We start from the raw sequence: 21,894 nt of genomic DNA on the forward strand, positions 1-21,894 counted from the left end.
ATTTCAAAGGAATACAGCTTTCTAACATTTTTTATGTACTCATGGAAAAAATAAATATTTATGGAATTCTAGCAATTATTTATAAGATTTAAATCTGCAGATTAACTCTTAATTCGATTGGTATAGATATTATTATTAATACAGTAGAGTGAGTTTGAATATGCTAAAATGTATATTTCTATTAATAAGTTGAAAAGGTTATAGTCAATTCTAGACATCATGTCAAAAAAAGAACAGATATGATCCAAACTTATAACAAATTTATTAAAAAATATAAGACTTAAATCTAAAGTATAATTAATAATACGTTGACGATCATGGAAGTCGAGTTCAAAGTTTAATTGTTTGACCTAAGAATATATTTGGTTATTGATTCAACTAACCTACTAAATGGAAGTTGACAATCTTTATTGGAAATGCTTTTAAGAATATTTTGAATTTTAATATCATTCTTTTGTGATTTTTTTTAACAGCAAGATGATAAAGTTGTTTATACCAGATACAATTTAAAATTCTTGAAATTAGATAGATGTGTCATAGAACGCTTGAAGAATATCGGTTTATATCTAACATCTACGATAGCAAAGTCCGATTTCACCCTCAAGTTGTTTGTTGCATTGTTGGAAAGATGAAGGTCGAAAACAGATGAAGATGTTGCTTTAATAAGTGGCCTTCCAATTGACAAGGTAATTGTACCTAGTGACGTTGATGTTGAGTACAAGTGCCATCGATTATTGAGTGTTGTCCCATCTATGGATAAACTTGAGAAGGATTTAGACGGGTGTTGCGTGAAGTGCACATTGTTGGAAGGCTTTTCACATCGCCCCCTGTACCACATGCAACAATGAAGGAAATAGATTGTTACACTAGAGCTTGGATACTTTAGATGGTTTGAGGAATATTGTTGTCAAACAAGTCTAACAATAATGTATTTGTTTGGAAACAAGGCCTATTGCATGTATCTTCATCTATTAAATGACTTTAAGGTTGCGAATAGATTTGATTATGGTGTTACAACTTTAGTGTACTTGTATAGAGCATTTTGCAAGGCAACCTGTGAATAGATTGATGAAATAAACAGTTGTGGCTTGCTCTTGCAAACATGGCTATGGATACAAATGTTTTGAGTAGCGTCCATTCCTTCCCGTTATTAGGAGTTACCTTTTATTAAAAGGTAAAAATATCATATTATATATTATTTTAAAATTTGTTTTGGTATAAATACTTGAAAATTCATGTTGCATTTAATATTGGAACGGATTTAGAGGCCACTTGGACCATATGTGCTATAGGAGGGACTCGATATGAATGTGGCGAGACATTGATCGACGAACCGATAAAGAGGTATATTGATGTTGTATTTGCATCTAATGAAATTTAGTATTCCTATCAATGAATATAAATGTATTTGTATATATTTGTAGTTTTAGTGGATGTCATGCCTAAACAACGAAATGTTTGTCATTATATTGGAGACTACTTTCGAACAGTATGAGTTATTCAAAGTGTGAGTGCACATCTTCTATTTCCACTTCGTGCAGTGGCAACACCCTGATCGAGTGAAAACTAGTTTGGATTCGTCCAAGAAATTCTAGTAGAGTCCTGACGTATTAAGCAACTCCATAGGACAGATTTGATGAGGTAGAAAAGCGTTAGTCAACAGAGCATACACAATGTGTTGAGCTTTGGAACCAACAAGATGAGTAGAGCACATATAAGGAAATTATTTGAGACAATAATTCCAGAGCCTTTAAAGTATATATCCAATGGTTCAACCAAGTGGGCCACAAGCATTTCTATCCAATTGATGTGTCTAGTAATACGGGAATGACACATAACTCAAGTTGTTGACGAGCACATTAGCAAGGTAGTTCCTAAGCATCCCAACCTCTTTAGTTGAATCTAGTGCAACAATTCGCCACACTTGTTTTTCGACATACTATTCTCATGGGCATTCGTACCGTATTGGTAAGGGATTTGGTCATGGAAATATTCCTTCGTCACTGTTTGTGACTTCGACAATGAAAATGACAATCACGAATCTAGAGTTTACACAACACTTTGATCAAATGAGCTCAAGCATACTTCAACCCTTGTATTAAAGAATGAGTCGTATCTTTATTAAGATGGTCAATGAAAACTTCCAATAGTGCTAAAATGTTTCAGATAATTGTCCTCCCAGACAAGACACATTTCTGTCGCATGGTTGGGTGCAGTACATATACCACACACCATGATCAACATTATATTTCTAACCGCCATCCAACATGCGAATGTCAAGGCTAGAAAATACTGCAACTACATATAGGAATTAGGCGGTGTCCGCAAATATACGGGTCAAGTTATAATATAGTTTGTACAACAGAACACTCAAGTATTCCGATAATTGTACCCAAGGGAGACTAAATTAAATAGCAATTAACATTTACACTAACAAGTCTAAATAGTACCTACTTAAAATCATATTACGACAAATAAAGAATAGAGAGATGCTAAACGAGAACATGCAAATTAAGAAAATAAAATAAACAATTCAAAATCACCCAATTAAACAAACAAAAGATTTACTCATTTTAGTGTTCATAATTAACTATTGCTTTCAAGGTTTCACTTAATTAACTAGTAATTAACTTAGTTATTACATTTCGGCCTCTAACTAAATTAACTAGTCAAATGATGCTAAGTAGATTATTCTTTCGACCTCATCTACCTAGATAACTTCCTATGGTCGTCAAGCCTAAGGTTTAATCTCACTCAACCCAATCCAACAAATTTTAGAACAAAGTCTAAAATGTTCATTAATTAATCTCATATCCACTCATTAATCTCCTTAGAATTTTAGTTACGCATGAATCTAAATGTAAATATCTCTAATTTATTTTCAAATATTAACAATAAATATTCAAAAGAGTAAAAGAGAGAATAAAGATTTGGATCTAGAGATATCAATTGCGCGCAAAAACGTAAAATCCCGTAATAGATGTTAAGCGATTGGCGATCAAATGCAAGGAACATAAATGATTAAAGAAATAAACTAAAATTGGAATTGAAATTGAAAAGAACAAGGTTTGAATAGCCCATAATCCCAAATAACAAACCTTAATTTATATATTAAACTAAAATCATGGGAAAATGCCCCTTTCTAATGTTCTGAGCATTACTATTTATAAGAATCATGTCAGATGACTCATTTAAACCTAATACAATTGACTAACATAAATTATTAAAGTTCTATGGACGAAAACACCTTTAGCAACTTAGTGGCCTCGTCGCAGTGGTGTCGCATCATTAAAGGTAGAATATTCCTTTCCACATCTAGGTTGGGTGTCGCGACATCGCATGGTTAGTATTGTGACATCTAAGACACAATGCTTCTTGGAGGTTCTGGAGTGGGTGTTGCAACATCAGAGGCAGTCCACCGACTTATTGGACCGATTTGATGTCTTGCACGCTCAGTCAACATGTTAGTCTTTTCTTAGACCTGAGTTGCCCTAAGAGGTCATAAAACACTCAAAATTGCTAATTTTATTAACTAAGTACTAAAACAAAACAAAAAAAAAAAAACTAAAACAATACTAAATTGCTAGAAAATAAACTTGCTAAGTGCTAAAAAGAATCTAATTTGCCACAATGAATTGTAGCAGATCAATTTCCTGTGTGCACCAGTACAATGAATAATGTTAGCAACATCATTAAATTTATTTTCCATGGTGATACATTTATTTCTTGTGTTCTCATTGGGTAATCAGACATAAACCCAAACATATAATAATTCATAGCCATAGCGGAATACATTCGATCGTTCATCATCTTTTTTGGTTTTTTTTTTGCCATAAGTAGCCTTTTCTAATTATAGATCGTACTCAAGCAGTCGGTACGTTCGTACCTAGTTAAAAAGAAAACATAAAATTAGTTAACACTAGTCTCCAACGGCGATGCTAAAATTTGATGGGTTCGAGTCCACTAAAAAAATTGTTACGCTTAAACCGAAATTAAATTAAATTTGCAGTATAGTGAGTAGGGTCGATCACACAAAGACTGAACTGGTTAATTTTACGATTTCTTATGACCAAGATTAGACAAATTTTCAAAAATAAATAAAAGAGGGATTAAATCTAAATCTAAATCTAAATTAAATAATAAAAATTAGATAAAAATAAGTAAAACAAAATTAAATCTAAATAAAACAAATAAATGAAAACTCTAACCTCAAGTGTGATTTTGACTCCGACTACAAACTGATCTTAGACAATGGATTTTCTCTTTCGCCTAAATCAAAATTAAATTAAATTTACAGAATAGTAAGTAGGATCGATCCCACTGAGATTGAACTGATTAATTTTACAATTTCTTATGGCCAGAAGTAGACAAATCTGCTAAATAAAATAAAATAAATATTAGATCTAAATCTAAAATAAATAATATAAATTAAATAATAATGAAATAAAAATAAGTAAAACAAAATTAAATCTAAATAAAACAAATAAATGAAAACTCTAACTTTAAGCACGATTTTAACTCTAGCTATGAATTGAGCCCGAACAATAGATTTTCTCTTTCAATTGATAAATTGGTTATAGAGATTGAGGAATAGCCTCAAACCTCCTAATTTCTTTTGCAGTGAGAAATTAACTGGGGGAATAGCCCGATAGCTAGCCCTTACCAAGCGGATAACCTTAAAAGCAACTTCCACAATTTAATTCATTGGCAACCTTACGAACTAGAAGAACCTAACTCAAATCAATGGCTTCAACTGTTTGAATTGTTTAAACTTAATCATTAACTCTCTTGACGGATCCAACCACTCACTCGATAGTGACGTCAAATTGGTTCTTCAATGAACCGAATATGATAATTATGGATCATACCAATTCACTAATGGCATGTCGTCCAATACTGAACCGAGGGATACCTTTTCTCGATTTGATGCTAAAATGATGTTGTGAGACGACTAAATCTGTCATCTAAACCAAATAAATTTATTATTATACCAATTAAAATTATGTACAATTGAATGAAAACATTAATATCGTAATTAATTGTCTTTAAGTGCTCGCTTTCGAAATTGGTAGGGATTAAATTGTTCCGATTTTTTTAGAAAGATCAATTTGCTCAAATTTAAAATTGAGAAGGACTTGAGAGATTTTTTTACCTTTGATTAGTTCAGTAAAAATCAAATTATGCTGACTTATTCATATCACAAAAATCCTTCTCCATTAGCAGGGCGTTTACAATAATAATAAAAGTAAAGGGACAATATTGCAATTTTCAAATTTATAGACCCTCGAAACAAAATAAATATGAGCGGGGAAATGTTGTAGGTCTCGTTCTATTTCCCTCCAAATAGTGAAATACCATCGCTTTGCATTTGCAAAGCCTTTCACTGACTCAAAAATAACAATGACGTCCTCTTCATCGTCCACAGCCGGCGGTTACGACGTGCCTTGGGTAGAAAAATACAGGCCGAGCAAAGTCTCTGACATCGTCGGCAACGAAGATGCCGTGTCTCGACTCCAAGTCATTGCTCGCGACGGCAACATGCCCAATCTCATCTTATCCGTAAGTTCTTCGTAACTGTTTAAGTTCAGACCTCTGATTACGATTCAATTGCTTATTGGGTTTCTGAAATGCTTTGTCATTACTGGAATTGGCCGATTCGATTAGTTTAGTTAAAACCCTAACTCATAGTAGCAATGACTCTACTAAAATAACTGGTGGGATCTTCAGTTTTTTATTGAAGAATAATAACCGGTGGATTTTCATTAAGCGTTGGAAATGTGATAAGGTCCCGCAATTAAGTTAAAATTTTAGGGAAAAAAAGGGTAAAGTTGCTTGAAGGACCTTAAAGTAGGCTGATGACTTGCTTTGAATGTAGTGTAGCGAGATCTTGTATAGGTAAAACATATTTTTGAGTTATTTTTTAAGGATAAATGTCTTTGAGAATTAATGAATGAAAGCAAACTTAAAAAAAAACTCCAAGCAATGAATAAGAATTCTTAGTTTCGTGAATATTCTGCACGATATTTCTTAGGGTCCTCCTGGAACTGGTAAAACAACTAGTATTTTGGCTCTTGCACATGAGCTTTTGGGGCCAGTCTATAAGGAGGCTGTTTTGGAGCTTAATGCATCAGATGACAGGTAAACTTTTGGTGTTCGTGGCATTTTAGTTCCTTTAACTTTTGAATTTTAAGTTGGCAAATTCCATTGTTATTTTTCTTTTTATCTTATAGGGGTATAGATGTTGTTCGGAACAAGATTAAGATGTTTGCTCAAAAGAAAGTAACTTTACCTCCTGGACGGCACAAGATAATTATTTTGGATGAAGCTGACAGGTAAAATCTAGTGGTTATATGACATGAATCTTGATGTTGATCATGCTGCCTATTTCTTTTGATAATCTACTTGTATCTGCTAGAATTTGAATAATCAAACTACCTTGTGTATTTATGTTTTGTTAATTTGTGCTGGGAGCTTCTTTTGATTTTGAGTTTATAATGTTATAACTTACAGTTTCACTGGGTTTCTTCTTTTCTTTCTATTAAATATCTGGTATGCTTATATTTTTTTGCTGTTAGCATGACATCTGGTGCACAACAAGCCTTGAGGAGGACGATGGAAATATACTCAAACTCTACTCGTTTTGCTCTTGCTTGCAATACATCATCAAAAATCATTGAACCTATTCAGAGTAGATGTGCCCTTGTTCGATTTTCAAGGTTATCTGATCAGGAGATTCTTGGCCGTCTCATGGTGGTAGTAGATGCAGAGCAGGTATACTAGTTTTTTTGCAATAAGTTTTATTCCTGCATGTTACTTGATGTCTGTAGGGTACCTTTGGCCCCCCTACTTTTCTCATTCTTGTTATCATTAAGGATGAGTCTCTATGAAATGCTAACACTTTTGCTTGTTGCCAATTTCATCACTTCTCTTTTCAAGGGGGTGCCTTTGTCTATTTGCTTTTTAAACACTAAGGGTGTGTTTGGTTGAGTGAAAAAGTGAGGATGGAAGGAGGGAGTGGAAAAGTTATAAGAAAATAAATTTTGGGCGTGCTTGGTAGGAAAGAAAATCGAGATGAAAGAAGACAAGAGAGATGATGAATTTCTATCTTAATGCATAAGAAACAAATCATTCCAAATGAGAGGTGGATGTATTTTAGTTCAAAATTATGCATTTTACAAAGGTTTCATTTTCTGTCCTCTTATTTTTCAACTCTACCTAGCAATGACTAGAAAGAAAATTACTTTTTCTTTTGATTTTCCATCTTTCCTTCCAAGCACACCAATGGAAAGAAAAATTATATTTTCCATCTTTCTATTGATCTGTTCTTCCAATTTTCTGTCCTTCCTATTTTCTTTTCACTTTATCAAGTGAAGTCTATAAGTTGCAATGATGATTCCACAGTTCCATGTGTTAGCTGAAAAATACTAAAGAGGCAGAATTTTAGTTACTTTGAGATAACTGTTTACTGTTGAGTGGCTCAAGGATTTATTGTTCAGGACAATCAATGATGATTTCCATTGATGCAAATGTATAGTTGACCTCACTTTGCAATCAATGCAGGTACCGTATGTTCCGGAAGGTCTTGAAGCCATCATTTTCACAGCTGATGGTGATATGAGACAGGCGTTGAACAACTTGCAGGCTACATACAGTGGATTCCGTTTTGTCAATCAAGAAAATGTTTTCAAGGTTATATCTCAAAAAGTACTTCTAACAAATTGGTACGATATGTCTTTGGGAATGCTATAATATGTTTGTTTCTTTTCAGGTTTGTGACCAGCCTCATCCATTGCATGTGAAAAATATGGTCCGCAATGTACTTGAAGGGAAATTTGATGATGCTTGTTTCGCTCTGAAGCAACTCTACGATTTGGGCTATTCTCCTACTGATATAATCACTACCCTTTTCAGAATAATAAAAAATTATGATATGGCCGAGTACTTAAAACTGGAATTCATGAAGGTACACCAATCTTGCTAGGCCGGTATTTAATTTACATTTAAGTACAAAATCCAGTCTTTTGCCACAATATTTATTATTTCTTATGATGAGTTGCAGGAAACTGGGTTTGCTCATATGAGGATCTGTGATGGAGTTGGTTCATATCTTCAGTTGTGTGGTCTTCTGGCAAAGTTTTCTCAAGTTCGCGAAACTGCTAAAGCAACATAACTTAAGATGGTTAGTAAAATTAGAGCCTGCTGGTTTCTTACAAGAACCTTTTTTTGTGATGATAAGCAGATTTTAGCACTAGATGTCTTAGGTTACATGCATAGAAACCTATTTTGTTCATTTGATTGCTGAAGTTGCTTTTATATGGGCACTTGCTAGTCGCTACCGGTTCCTGAGCTTATTGCCTTTTAATTGGTTTCTCCTTCATGGCCTCCTGTGTGTCATGGTAGTGAATGGCGATGGCGAATCTTTTGATCGTTTTCGGTTTAGATGCCATTTTCCTCATGAATACCATAACGAGTTGTATAACAAAATCAAGGTTTTATTTATTTTAGCTTCAATTTTTAGTTAATCAAAACCTGATTGTTGTTGTCGTTCATAGTTTATTCATATTGTGAAACTTAGGCAAACCAAGAAATAGAAGCAGGGTAGTTATGGCTACGGCCTAAGCCCCTGAAGTGGCTCTAGAGAAGTGGGTTGTGATCATGGTTTGTGAATTAGGCCTAGGTCTAAGGCTTTTAGGCTTTAAGTAAGTGATTATAGACATGGAATGGGCAACTCAGCTACCTAAAACCTGGCCCCTGGGTTGAGACTTGAGACATAGGAAAGTGGATCCAATGGCTCTTTTAGACCTCACTTGGGTTGGTCAAGCTTGATTCTTTTATGACTCTAATTTATTATTTATTAAAAATAAAATGTTTTTATAATTAAATTTAAATAATAATTTGGGTCAGGCTGGTTTGAAGTCCAAATTTTTCTTATTTAAATTCATCTCGGTTGATCTGAATTGCTCAACTCTGCTCTTGAATAGGTCGTTTTTGTGATTTTTTTAAGATAAATTATGAATCGATAAAGATTTGCATCATTGGACGTCCAACATATTTAAGTGAAAAACAGTTTACATCTATAATGTTCGTCTTGGATGTAACTTCTATTAAAGATTTCATTTTTATCTAATCTGTAAATAAGATTTTTTAAAATTTATTTAATGCATTGAGAATCATGAACTATCACTAATTATTTAATTTAGTAATTTCTGAAAGTATTTTAATATAAAACACTAAAAAAATTGAAAAATACTTAAAAGGCAGGGACAAATTTTTGTCAAAATGCTCCTAAAATATTCTCGTATCGCCTGCTAAAGGGATGCTTAGTGTTTAATTATGAGTTTTAAGGCTAGAAATTAATGCCACTTGTTGTCAAACCATCTCAGTTTTATTAAGAAATAAAACGTAAAATGGAGAAGAGAGCATCCCTAATGGTTTATTTTATTGAGGTGGACCTGTTGATTAACACCAGACATAACTAATCAAAGTTCAAAAGGAATTATTATTATCATCCCTGTCTTGGTTCAACAATAAAAGCTGAGGTGAGCAATAGTTTTCAACCTTACTATTTCCTTTTATTTTAAACTTAACCCAAACACAAATACTAAGTAATCGGAAGAGTGGTAAAAGATTTGTATTCAAATTTTTAATGAATTACGAACTTTATATATAAAAAGGACAAGAAAAAACATTTAGTTCCAACTTAAGTTTCAAGACTATTGGGGAAAAAAAATTTAAGGATCAAATTAAAAGAAAGCTATCAAATTTAGGGGTTAAATATATTTTATCTCTATAAAGAAGCATAGAAATACTAAATTTAAAGTGGGTACAAAACATAGATGAAAAATGAGAAAGGAAAGTTCCCACATGACACATAAATATAGAATGAGAGGCAGAGGTTAAAAGTGGTTTTGGTGGATGAGAGGGACTGAAGGGAAAAAAGTCATAAAAAAAAAAAGAAAAGAAAAGAAAAGAAAAGGGGGCAGATGAGAGACAAATGGCAACGTGATGTAGATGAGAGAGTAGCTTGGAAGCAAGCAAGGCAGTCTACCATACCCATTTCACCAACTCATACTTCAACACAATTTGTGCATGTTCTCCTGCAGATTCGATTCATATTTCACATACATATTGATACGCACACGCTTCTTACAACCAACTTCATCATCTATTCCCTCCGCCTCCGCCTAATCTCAGCTTGCGTCACCCTTCCTTTTTCCATTTTGCCTCTGCGTTTTCATCATATCTAAATTAAAGGCCGCGTTGATTTGTGATTGATATAAAAATAATGATGATAGTGAAATTATATATTATATCAAAAAAAATTAAAACACGACATTAAAGATAAATGTTCATTTAAAAGGGCCTCAAGTCCTCTAAACGCGTTTAGAGATTTCATGTGGGGTTTAGGATTTCTTTTCACACTAATTTTTGTTTATAATTTCATTTATATTGTATGTTACAGAGAAATTATTTAAAGAATGATTAGCATTGAATAAAAAATATAAAAAAATTCTAACTATTACCCAAATAAACATAACATAATATTTGCAAACTAAATTTAATTATACCCAAATAAGACAAATGACGAACAATTATCATCCACAACTTCAACATTTAAGTTGTGATTTTTCTTTTATTAAATATTTTCAATTGTAGAAATAGTCATAACTTTGGACTTATATATAATCAATATTATTTCCCAAATTTAAATCTTCTTTTTGCAAATTTATTAGAAATATCAATTACAAACTTAATTTTATTTTTTTTAAATTGCACAAGTTTTTAAAATTAAATTAAATACAATAAACAAATAAAAATGTGTGATAATGATAGATTTTTGTAATTTCAAAAGTGAATTAAGAAAATCAAAGTCGAATTTGATGGTAAATGTATTATGTAGGTCTCCGTATTAAGAGTTAGATTACATATTGGCCTCTATACTAAAAAAGGTAGGCAAATTAATTCATGTACGTTAAAGAGCAAATTAGTCATTCTATTAAAAAGTTTATCTATTTCTAAATTAGTTATTGTATATCAACATGAGGTATACGTGGCACACCAAGTGTCATTGTCTGATTTTTTTGTTAGTTATGCCAGTTTTTAACAGTACAAAATCATAAAATTTTTACAGAAAAGACTAATTTGCCCCTTTTTAATAGATGGAGCAAAATATAATTTGATTCATAGTATAAAAAACCGCTATGATATTTGATTAAATTGAAATTTCTGGAAATTAATGAAAGCAATTTAAAAGAGAAAAAAAAAACATGTGTTTCCCCCATTGGAAAAAGACTTGTGTTTTGAAATATAATTGTTGATCTAAAGGTTACATAATTCCACCAAATATGTGATCTCATCCTATTTGAAAAATGCATTCAAAATCATTATAATTCCAACTTGGAAAAAAAAATCCAACTCAATAAGTGAAGTATTTAAGTGTAAATATAAATAAAAAAAACTATTATTTTTTTTTTACTTTTTCTACTTGTACTTGGAATCAATATTGACTTGAGCTAGTTAATAATGTATAATTTTTTTTTGAAATTTATATAAACTAATTTTAAAATGAGAAAAGTGGGTTAATCTAATGGTAAAAATATATTTTGATCCTTTAAAAATTAGTTTTTTAAAAAATTTAAAAGAACAAAGGATAATGGGTTGCCATTAGGAAAAATGGTTAAACCAAACTTAAAATTTAATTTAAATTGGTCAAAGAAAAAAAGAAAAATGAAAGAGAGGTTAAAATAATAAAATAAATGACTGAAATAAAAGAAAAATAAAGATGGACTTAAATATGATTAAAGTGTTTATGGGCTGAATTCAAATTAATTAAAAATTATATTTATTATATTTGAAATATATTAATATATTATAATAGTAATAAAGAAAACATGATTAAACTTTTCCTTTTGCCCTTTCTAATATATTAAAATGATTAAAAGAAGAGCTAAAAAAGGATTAAAACCTTTTTTATTGCTTTTCAAATCATCATTTTGTCTCCTAATCTCCCTTTTCCCCAAGTAATAATCTCTCCATCTTTTATTAGATAATTTTGCTTTCATTAAAAAAATTATATTTATTTATATTTATTTAAAAATCAATTTATTATTTGGATTATCATACCAATTTAAATCCAATTTAAGTGAATAAATAATTCAAAATATTTTAAAATATTTTTAAAATATGTATAAATTGATAAATATTTTAAAATACCTAAATTGGTAGAGCAACTTGATTAGAAGAATACTTTTTTTTGAAAGATTTAATTAAAGGTATAATAATAAATTTAGCTCTTAATATTTACATATTTTATCAATTTGGTCTTTATTCTTTTTTTGAGCTAAATTTGGTCATCAACCTTTTAAAAAGTGTAGTATTTGACCATCAGTCTTTTAAAAAAGTTAAATTTTTGTATTTTTTAAATGAAAACACTGACTAAAATATTAATTTTTTAAATACAATAACCCGGATAACAATCTATATGCATTTCATGCTATTTTTTTGAACTTTTTATAATTTTTTGAATCTTGATTTTTTAATAAAATATACATGCACTGTCATGCAAGTTGGCACATTAACATCTTTAAAAGAATAATGTTTTAGTTAGCATTGACTAAATTTAACTTTAAAAAAAGAATAAGGATCAAATTGACAAAAAATGTAAAAATTAAGGGCTAAATTTATCGTTACTCCAAAAACAGGTCTAAATTTTGTTGAAGATAGGGGTATATTAATAATTTCATATAGAGTACTTCCATATATTATTTATTGCATTAAAAATAGAGGAGTTAGGTTACCCTATCAACCCCCACCGCTTTACTGACAAAACTACCGAGAAGCTTCATCCCCCAACAATAGAAAGAGACAGACTGTGCTCCAAATCCTAAAAACCAAAGCGAAAATTTAGAAAGAAAACCACTCCCATGTTTTAACTTCAACGCTTTAACAACACCAATTACTTAAACAAAGCAAAACCCAATTATTTTTTCTCCTTTTCTTCCCATTTCTAGTCATCAATTTTTCTTTTAAGCCACTCTTCTTTTGAGTTCATATAAACTTCAACTCAATCCCCCCAAGAAAACCCAGAAAAAAAGATCACAACTTCGTTCATTAAAGAGTCAAAAAGGAAGGGACTTTTTGGTTTTTGAAGGAGAAATGGCAAGTGGGGATCTTGAAAGAGGAGGAGGAAGTAATGTGAAGAACAGGGGGAATAGCTATAACCAATCATCTTCTTCTTCATACTACGTGGAAAATAATGAAAAACAATGGACTTCATGGCTTGTTCCAATGTTTGTAGTGGCTAATGTTGCTGTTTTTGTTGTGGTGATGTATGTTAATAACTGTCCTAGGAACAATCAGGGATTTGAAGGTGGTTGTGTGGCTAGGTTCCTTGGCAGGCTTTCTTTTGAACCTTTGAAAGAAAATCCTCTCTTTGGTCCTTCTTCTAATACGTATGTATCATGTTCCCCCTATCTTTAAATTTCACTTCTTTTTGCTGTCTATGGTTTTCTGAGATTTTGTTCAGTTTTTTTTTTAATGTGATGGGAAATTGGGTTGGAATTGAAGTTGAGGGTCCTTTTGCAGCTTTCAATTCTAAAGAGGGGAAAAAATTGCTTGCAAGTTTTAGATATGGACTGTTGGTATCTATTAGAAGTTGTTCATGTAGGAAGTTATTATTTGATGATTCAACTGCAGTTCCCAATTGATCTTCTATAGGATTATCCTTGGATCATGCTAAAGGATATATCAATCTGTGATTTGTTTTGATTCTATTGGAAATTTGTGTCTGATTTGATTGATACTATTTAAGGTTATTATTAGATTTGCTCTTCCTTGTTCATTTAGCAGCAATAGGAATTCTCAATATGAAATGTCATGGTTTGCTTTGTCTATAGTAGGGGTGTAAAGGTGCTTGCAAACTACTTGAAGAAAGACTTGAACTCGGTCGAGCTATCAATTGAGTCAAATTTGAGCTTTGTTAAATAATGGCATGTCTGGAAATCATGGACTGGGTAATGAAGTTAGTTGCTTTGTTAATTTAAGGATTAATGGTTTTATAGGAACTTAAGTTAGTTGCTTTGTTAATTTGGGTAATGAACTTTGTCTGGAAATCAAGGACTGGTTAATGAAGTTAGTTGATTTGTAGCTTTATTTTTGTTTTTGTATGGTCTAATGCAAATCCTAATGTTTCTGATAGTAACTGGGTAGAAGTTCGGTTTTGGCTATTGTCATTCGGTATGTAAATGAAGTCGAACATGTTATATCCTATGGCTTAGCAACCCTTTTTTTAATTATGCCATGTCGTCGTTGATAATCGCGAGTTGTGTAATTTAATGTTGTTCTTTCTCCTTCTTCAGATTGGAAAAATTGGGAGCCTTAAACTGGGACAAGGTAGTGCATGGCAATCAAGCGTGGAGACTTATCACTTGCATCTGGCTGCACGCTGGTGTTATTCATCTGCTTGCAAACATGTTGAGCTTGATCTTCATTGGAATTCGCCTTGAGCAACAATTTGGATTCAGTACGTTATCTGTTCCCTTTTGCAATTGTATAATATTTCTAGAATATGTAACATTTATAAGCGTTTTGTCAGTCTTTGGTTGGTTTTTTAATTGACATATGTTCTTTATCCTGGCAGTACGTGTTGGGCTTATCTATCTATTGTCCGGTTTTGGTGGTAGCGTACTATCGTCTCTTTTCATTCAACGTAGCATTTCTGTTGGTGCCTCTGGTGCTTTATTTGGCCTTCTTGGAGCAATGTTGTCGGAGCTGCTGACTAATTGGACTATCTATACAAATAAGGTAATATTAGTTGCCTCGGGTTCCTATCTACTTAGAAATGCAATGAAGGGAAACCAGGGTTATAGGTGATTGCTTTTTTCATGTGGCTTGAAAAGTAATAGAGGATATTGATTTCTTACCTTAATTTGTAGGCTGCAGCTCTGATCACACTCATGGTCATCATTGTCATTAACTTAGCAGTGGGGATTCTTCCTCACGTCGACAACTTTGCGCATATTGGAGGTTTCTTAACCGGTTTTCTCCTCGGGTTCGTTTTGCTGCTTCGTCCCCAATTCGGGTGGGTGGGACGTAAACATCTTCCTGCCGGTGCTCGTGTAACATCTAAGCATAAGGCATACCAATACCTATTTTTGGTGATCGCTATGGTTTTACTCATTGTTGGGTAAGTTCTCTCAACCCTACATTACTAGTTTAGCAGCTCGTGTTTATAATTCTGGTCCCGTTTGTTTAATCTCCTCTGTTTTCCTTTTTCGAATGATGACAGTTTCACAGTGGGGTTGGTAATGCTGTTTAGAGGAGAGAATGGACATGACCATTGCAGCTGGTGCCATTACCTGAGCTGTGTTCCTACATCAAAATGGCACTGTGGGAACTAATCAGACCTTTATTACATATCGTTCACTGATTCTTTTCTGGTTTCCTTTACATTTTTTACATTTGTTAATTTCTTGGTGTTGTTACGTGCCTATGTTTATATATATACATACATACGTACATGGTTAGTTTTTAGACTTCGAGTTATTTTATTCACTGTTGTTATGTGATTTGACATTTTATACGCAGCTTGGTCTACATATATATTATAAGCGATTTTACTTGAAGAAAATACAAGAATATCTTTCAGTTTTTCCCTATAGTTTTAGCTAAAGGTTTTGGCTTTGCATTTTTGTCTGTGCTGAGATCAATATTTACTTTCTCTGTGGTCGTATCTATAATCTGTCTCTTTGCACATTAAAGGATGAAAGTTTAATTATTAGAGATACAATATCTCTAGTTTCCGCATTAAATCGTTCAATCGGCCGGTAGTATGTGATAAAGAGGAGCGGTTCCAATCTTGCAAAGAAGCAGCACAACAATCCACCTTATCCATAACCTCACTCGGATCCGATCATCCCCAACTCTCCTGAATCACCCTCATAAAACCCTCAAGCGAGAGCCATTTGTATTCACACGCCATAATGGAGCCATCGTTGAACCATGCAGTTTTATTGGACTATGATCAGAATAAGAACAAGCTAAATTAAACAAACTATGAAAAGGAAATAAAGCCGCCCACCCTTGATTAGAAAGCTCTGTCAAGGCGTTCCCGAACAAAAGCAGCAGACCCCCGACCTCTTTCCTAAGTAAATAGAAACCTAGTTAATGGAATTTCAACAAGCTCACAATCCAAAATGCAGTCCTTGAACCCCTCAAGCCAAGCAGTCGGGTAATCACCTCCACCCCTTTTGTCATTAAGAGAAAGGAGATTGTTAAAATCACCAATGCATACCCAAGGTAACTCTGAAGTACTTGCTAGAGAACAAAGAAGAGCAAAACTAGCAGCTTTTGTCATTAAGAGACGCTATTTACCCAATAACTCATCAGCCACAGTTGCAGCAATGTAATTTCTATAACTGATTGTTGAGATATTAGTTGTAACACTCCTTACTTGGGCTAACCCGAGCAACGAGTGTCACACTTGGACACTAAGAGCATTAAACTTGAACATCATCAAAATTCAATTCAATTTTAACCAAATTAAGCTCATTTGGAGTGGTCCGAGTCATTTTCAAGCTATTTTCAAAATTTGGTTGCAATTGGAACACATTCGGAACTTCTTTAGAGCAAAACAGGCCAAACTAGGTGATCTGTACCAGTTGTCCCGATACAACCATACCGATACAAGTACCTTGAAATTGTTCATTGGGGCATTCTGTCTACTTGTATTCATACAAGCCTGACTTGTTGAGAAATAAGTGTGCAAGGGCCCCCAAAACATGTCCGAAACACCTAAAATCAAGCCAAAACCATTACCAATCATTCCCTAATATTTCTAAACATTATAAAACATAAAACACCATCAAATCAACATATATTCCAAATAAAGCTTAACCAAGGTCATAGAGCTAACAAAATATTCAAGATATGATGAGATGAGTTAAGATGATAACTTCACTCTAAAGCTTTAAGTCGAGCCTTTACCTACGCATTGAAAAAATAATGCGTTAAGCTTGTAAAAACTTAGTAAATAGTCAAGAATTAAGCTTTGCCTTTGCAAGTAATCAATATTAAACATATAAATACTTTGTTTATGATATACTAAAATGGAATTAAGTAGACATTAAGCATTAAGATTCTCAAAACTATTTATTATATGTTACTTATCAATTCACTAATAAATTTCACTTACCGTTTCATTTTAGCCCAAATATAGATTTAATAGGACATAAGGATATGTGGATAGAACACTGAATCACTAGAACAAATGTGCGTACACTGCTATTGCACCAAAGTGCAAAGTCACTGAAATGCATCGAAGTGTCATTGTCATTCGCACTGAAGTGCGGTATTGCTGAATTGCATCAAAATGCCACTATTGCTGGCACACATAAGATTTCTTAATGACATGCCATCTATATCCTACTTCAAATATTGTCTACATCAACATTTAATATGTTAAAATCATCACATTCACTAAACAATTAATAACAATGCAAGCTTTATACTTTTTACAATTTAGTCATTAATCTCATGAAATTCAATAATCATCAAAATTTCACTTGGCATATAATTTCATATAATTAAAAAATTAATTTAATCTTTCTATTATAATATTTTATTTCAGTCCTCTAATTTTTATACACATTGCAATTTAGTCCTTACATCAGTAAACATAATCTATTCACTTTGTTATTTAAATTAAACTTATATCAACTTTTAACTTTAGATCAATTTCATAACAATTATTAACATGTTATTTTATATATTAATCTCATAAATATTTACATGACAAATTTAAAAAAAATTTTACTTAGGTTTTATTAGGTAAAGGTAAAACTTTTGAGGTACTTACAACCAAATGCTTGGATGAGCTTTCTTCTTCTTCTTTCACTCTTTAGCTATTTTCCCCCTTTGTCAACACATTGAAGTTCACCTTTCTTCTCTCTCTCTTAATCAACATAACACATATGCACAAAATTTAATATTAAAATAATGATAAACTGTAACCGTCTGAAAGTTAGTGGTGTCAAAAACGGTGATTTTAGAACCCCATTTCTGATGTCTGGGCCCATAAATATTATTATTTAATATTTACAAGTCTAATTTAGAGGTATATTGAGTTTTGGTCCCTTAATTTTATTGAATTGATGGCTAGTTAAGTTATAAGGACTAAATTGAAAAGTGAAAAAAATTAATCGCTATAAATTTTTAATTGGCCAAAGGTTTAAAAGATTTATATAGTAAATAAATTAAGGTTTTAAATGGAAAATAGGCCATTTTTTAAGTGTAGTGGACGATTGGTGGATGTATTTTTAAGCTCCAAAGGTTCTACCATAAGCATGATAAGGGATTCAAAGTAAATTTTATATTTTTGAGATCGTAGAAGCTCGATTTAGCTAACTTTTGTTTTATTATTCAAAACTGTTAAAGTTTTCAAATGTTACCATTGTTGAATTTGAAGCTTTTGGTACTAAATTGTTAGATTTTAAGCTTAGATATGAAAAATGACTAGTTTGTAAAGTGAAATTTGTTAGTTTTGAACATAGAGACTAAAGTGTGAATAATTCGAAACTAGCATGGAATTTCTTTAAAGATAGATATTAGAGGATTGTAGAAGGATGAAATTGAGATTAGTTTCATAATCTAAGTTCAAGTTTGAAAGATTATGACAAATTTGGTTTTAGGGACTAAATTGAATAAAATCTAAAAATTTTGAGAACTTCTAAAAAATAAAAATTTATAATGGCATATGCATATAACTAAATGTTATAAGGTATTTGGAATTGATAAATTGAAATAAATTATTATATAGATCGTGAATTAAATCAACCGGGGATAACCAAGGAAAAAGAAAAATTATAGTTTAGCCCTCACGTGTGTGTTGTTTTTCACAGGTAAGTTCATATGGAACTTACTATATTAGTTCTTGTTCTTGTTTTTAATATTTTATTTTACTTTTTATTTGAGTTGATGTGGATTTAATGATTTTTGGGATTGTATTGACTAAATTGTATGGCGCATGTGGTAATTAAGGGCATATATGATGTATCGAGTGGATACGAAATGTTTTTAAGATGAGATGATATGTACATCATGACACTACAATGATTTCAAGGGGTAGAATACCATATTAATGCCCGTGTGAACATAGTAAACAATTGGCATGCCAATAGGGTAATTTTACTCGCTTGTACGAGTTTTGCACTTTGGTGCTCTCTATTTAGCACTTCAATGCTATTTGCTTAGCATCTGGTGCTCTCTGCTTGGCACTTCAGTGCTCTCTGTTTAGCACTACAATGCTCTTTGGTGTGGTGTATTTACCCATGCATCCGAATTTATTTACTAGCGTTCATTAGGCTAATTGGTAAATGGAAAACGAGAATAAAAAAATGGAATCATATGATAAATATATATGGATGGTTAAATGTTAAAAGGATACTAAAAATAGTAATTGGATTGTTAATTTCATATGAATATCATTGACTTGAAATGTTAAATGTTTATATTGTCATATAAAATGTTTTATGAGGGACTCACTTTGTTAAATGTATTACCATGTATAGGCCTGTTATCAAGTTGAGTAATTTATTACATTTATGTGTAAAATTGAGGTAAGTTGTTATTCATTACTTATGAACTTACTAAGTATTCGAAATACTTACTCTGTTGTTGTTTTTTTTTGTAATTGTTAGCTTGTGGGATGTGTCAATCGGATTAACTCGAAGATCACACTATCCAACCTTTGATTTGGTAGCTTTTGATAGTTTTATGTCCAGTTATGTGCCATGCATATAGGGCTAATATATGTTATTTTGAATGGTAGTATTGGTTTGAATCTTGATGAATGTTGAATTTTGAATTGGTAATGCTTATATGAAAATGTGAATACGATGGTAGATTGTTAAATGATATAAGTATTACTTGTATGGAAAATTTGGCAGTTATATGACATGAATTATTTGATGGTGCATTGGTATGAATTGAATATCAAAATGACATAGTATTATATGTTATTGCGAATGAATGAAAGAATGATAGGTAGGTTATACTTATATTAAGATGTTTGAGGTATTTTGGTGCCAAATTAAGACAAGTTATTTAGAATGATTTCGGTATATGTTAAATGATGGATTGGTGTGTATGTTTGGAATGGTCTTAATGCAGGTTACTAAAGTGCTTCAATGCACCAAATGCTTATGTTTTTGGTTTGGGCATGAAAGGGGACCAAAATGGGAGTTTTTGACACTTTGGCTCCAAGGTATCGATACCTTAGATGAAGGTATCGATACTTGGCACTTTTCAAATAGCTTTTCAACAAACAAAATGCCGAAACAGAACTGATATTGGACTAAAGTATTGATACCCCACATTAGGGTACCGATACTTTACAAGTGTATCGATACATTTATACTTTGACTAGTTTTTACAAAATAAACAAAATCGTAAAATAATATCGATACTAGAACTTGGTATCAGTACTTATTAAAAAGTATCAGTACAATAAGTCAAGTATAATTACTTGTGGTTTAAAGATGAATTTTTCAAACATCGAAGCTAATTTTGGTATCAATACCTTTCAGGGGTATCGATACTTGTTTCAAAGTTTCAAAATTTTACACTTTGGCCCTATTTCATGTTCGAATTAGCAATCAAGTCCTCGCAAGCTTGATTGAATCTTGAAAAGTCTAATTTTCTTACTATGACTGTAATTGTGAAATGTTTGTATGTTTAAATGAATTATTTTTGATATTTTCGTCTGTAGTTGCTTCGGTAACAAATGTAACATTCTGTAACTTAAACTCGGTGATCGAGTTGAGCGAGAGGTGTTACATCAATAGATTAATGATGAAACTTTATCATCCTTACCTTATACTATTACACAAAACCCTAACTTCACAATTCTCTCTCCTCCAATATGAGCATTAGTTGTTTTTACAAGAAACTAAACTTACTATGAAGTTGCTCTATTGATTTTACTAAAAATCTATGGGAATATTTGAAATTTTCAAGCTTGGTTTGGTTAAAAATGGTGGAAAGGACCAAGTTGGAAAGGAAAGTTTCATTTCCTTTCATAAAATGATGGTAAGGAAGAAGAAAGAGTTTTCTACACTTTTCCATCAAAATATCTTATTAATTTAAGAAATAAACCATTAAAATATTATATCAAAATCTATTTATTATCATTTTAATCCAATGGTGGAGATTTATTCTCAATTTTCAATTTAATCCAAGGTGGAGATTTTGTCTACATAGGTAAGATATTCCCAAAATTATCTAATTAAGGAAATACCATTTTACCCCTTGAAAATATCTACAATTTTGACCTTGAGTTACTATATACCTTTGGTAAAATTACACTTCTAGTCTTTCTTATTTTTCCCTCCAATTCAATTTAATCATTTATACTTTTGATTTTCACGCTTCTTCTCTAACACTTTTCATACTCTTACGATTTAGTCTATATCCCACATTAATTTCTCTCCATACACAAGTCTTTTTAATTCTCTCCGGTATTCAACTACTTTCTCAACTAACACAAATAAATCCTATTTTATTTCTTTTGAAAATCCTAACACGTGCAATCTCGAAATAACACTATTCACATCTCAAGTCTCTTTATCCCACAGGAGAGCAAGTCTATTGATTCAGCCTAGGCGGTCAGCTCACAAACAAGAATCAAAATGTAAACTAACGCAACTCTTTTCCAACTTATTAGATGAAACAAATGTCTTAGACAAAAAATAAGACATTAGGCTTGTAAGCAGAAATGAGGTCCTTAAGGACCAGGACTGATCGGGCATTGCCCATACCCCAACAATTCCAAGCGATGCAAATCATTGTTCTCGACAGGCTCCAAGTCTAAAGTCTATCAATATAGAAAAAGACGAAACA

General features: G+C 31.9%; 2 protein-coding genes across 2 annotated transcripts; both read left to right on the top strand.

Moving 5' to 3' along the window:
- Nucleotides 1-5,325: 5,325 nt before the first annotated feature.
- On the top strand, nucleotides 5,326-8,528 carry LOC107929188 (replication factor C subunit 2). Its single transcript, XM_016860553.2, has 7 exons — nucleotides 5,326-5,559; nucleotides 6,032-6,138; nucleotides 6,231-6,332; nucleotides 6,576-6,771; nucleotides 7,561-7,689; nucleotides 7,769-7,963; nucleotides 8,060-8,528. Exons 1-7 carry the CDS (start codon nucleotides 5,401-5,403, stop codon nucleotides 8,168-8,170), a joined length of 999 nt encoding a protein of 332 aa, XP_016716042.1. The 5' UTR covers nucleotides 5,326-5,400; the 3' UTR covers nucleotides 8,171-8,528.
- Nucleotides 8,529-12,758: 4,230 nt separating this feature from the next.
- On the top strand, nucleotides 12,759-15,628 carry LOC107929308 (RHOMBOID-like protein 2). The gene is made up of 5 exons (XM_041090494.1): nucleotides 12,759-13,451; nucleotides 14,358-14,521; nucleotides 14,639-14,802; nucleotides 14,934-15,184; nucleotides 15,287-15,628. The coding sequence occupies exons 1-5, from the start codon at nucleotides 13,156-13,158 to the stop codon at nucleotides 15,396-15,398; spliced, it is 987 nt and encodes a 328-aa protein (XP_040946428.1). The 5' UTR covers nucleotides 12,759-13,155; the 3' UTR covers nucleotides 15,399-15,628.
- Nucleotides 15,629-21,894: the final 6,266 nt, after the last annotated feature.

Source organism: Gossypium hirsutum, chromosome D03 (assembly GCF_007990345.1).
Source record: "Gossypium hirsutum isolate 1008001.06 chromosome D03, Gossypium_hirsutum_v2.1, whole genome shotgun sequence".
Classification (NCBI taxonomy): Eukaryota; Viridiplantae; Streptophyta; class Magnoliopsida; order Malvales; family Malvaceae; genus Gossypium; species Gossypium hirsutum.

Coding starts and splice junctions, on each gene's coding strand:
- LOC107929308 (XM_041090494.1), top strand. CDS start 13,156: ATGGCAAGTGGGGATCTTGAAAGAGGAGGAGGAAGTAATGTGAAGAAC. Junction 14,803..14,933: donor GGACTATCTATACAAATAAG/GTAATATTAGTT, acceptor CTTAATTTGTAG/GCTGCAGCTCTGATCACACT. Junction 15,185..15,286: donor ATGGTTTTACTCATTGTTGG/GTAAGTTCTCTC, acceptor GAATGATGACAG/TTTCACAGTGGGGTTGGTAA.
- LOC107929188 (XM_016860553.2), top strand. CDS start 5,401: ATGACGTCCTCTTCATCGTCCACAGCCGGCGGTTACGACGTGCCTTGG. Junction 5,560..6,031: donor TGCCCAATCTCATCTTATCC/GTAAGTTCTTCG, acceptor GATATTTCTTAG/GGTCCTCCTGGAACTGGTAA. Junction 6,333..6,575: donor ATTTTGGATGAAGCTGACAG/GTAAAATCTAGT, acceptor TTTTGCTGTTAG/CATGACATCTGGTGCACAAC.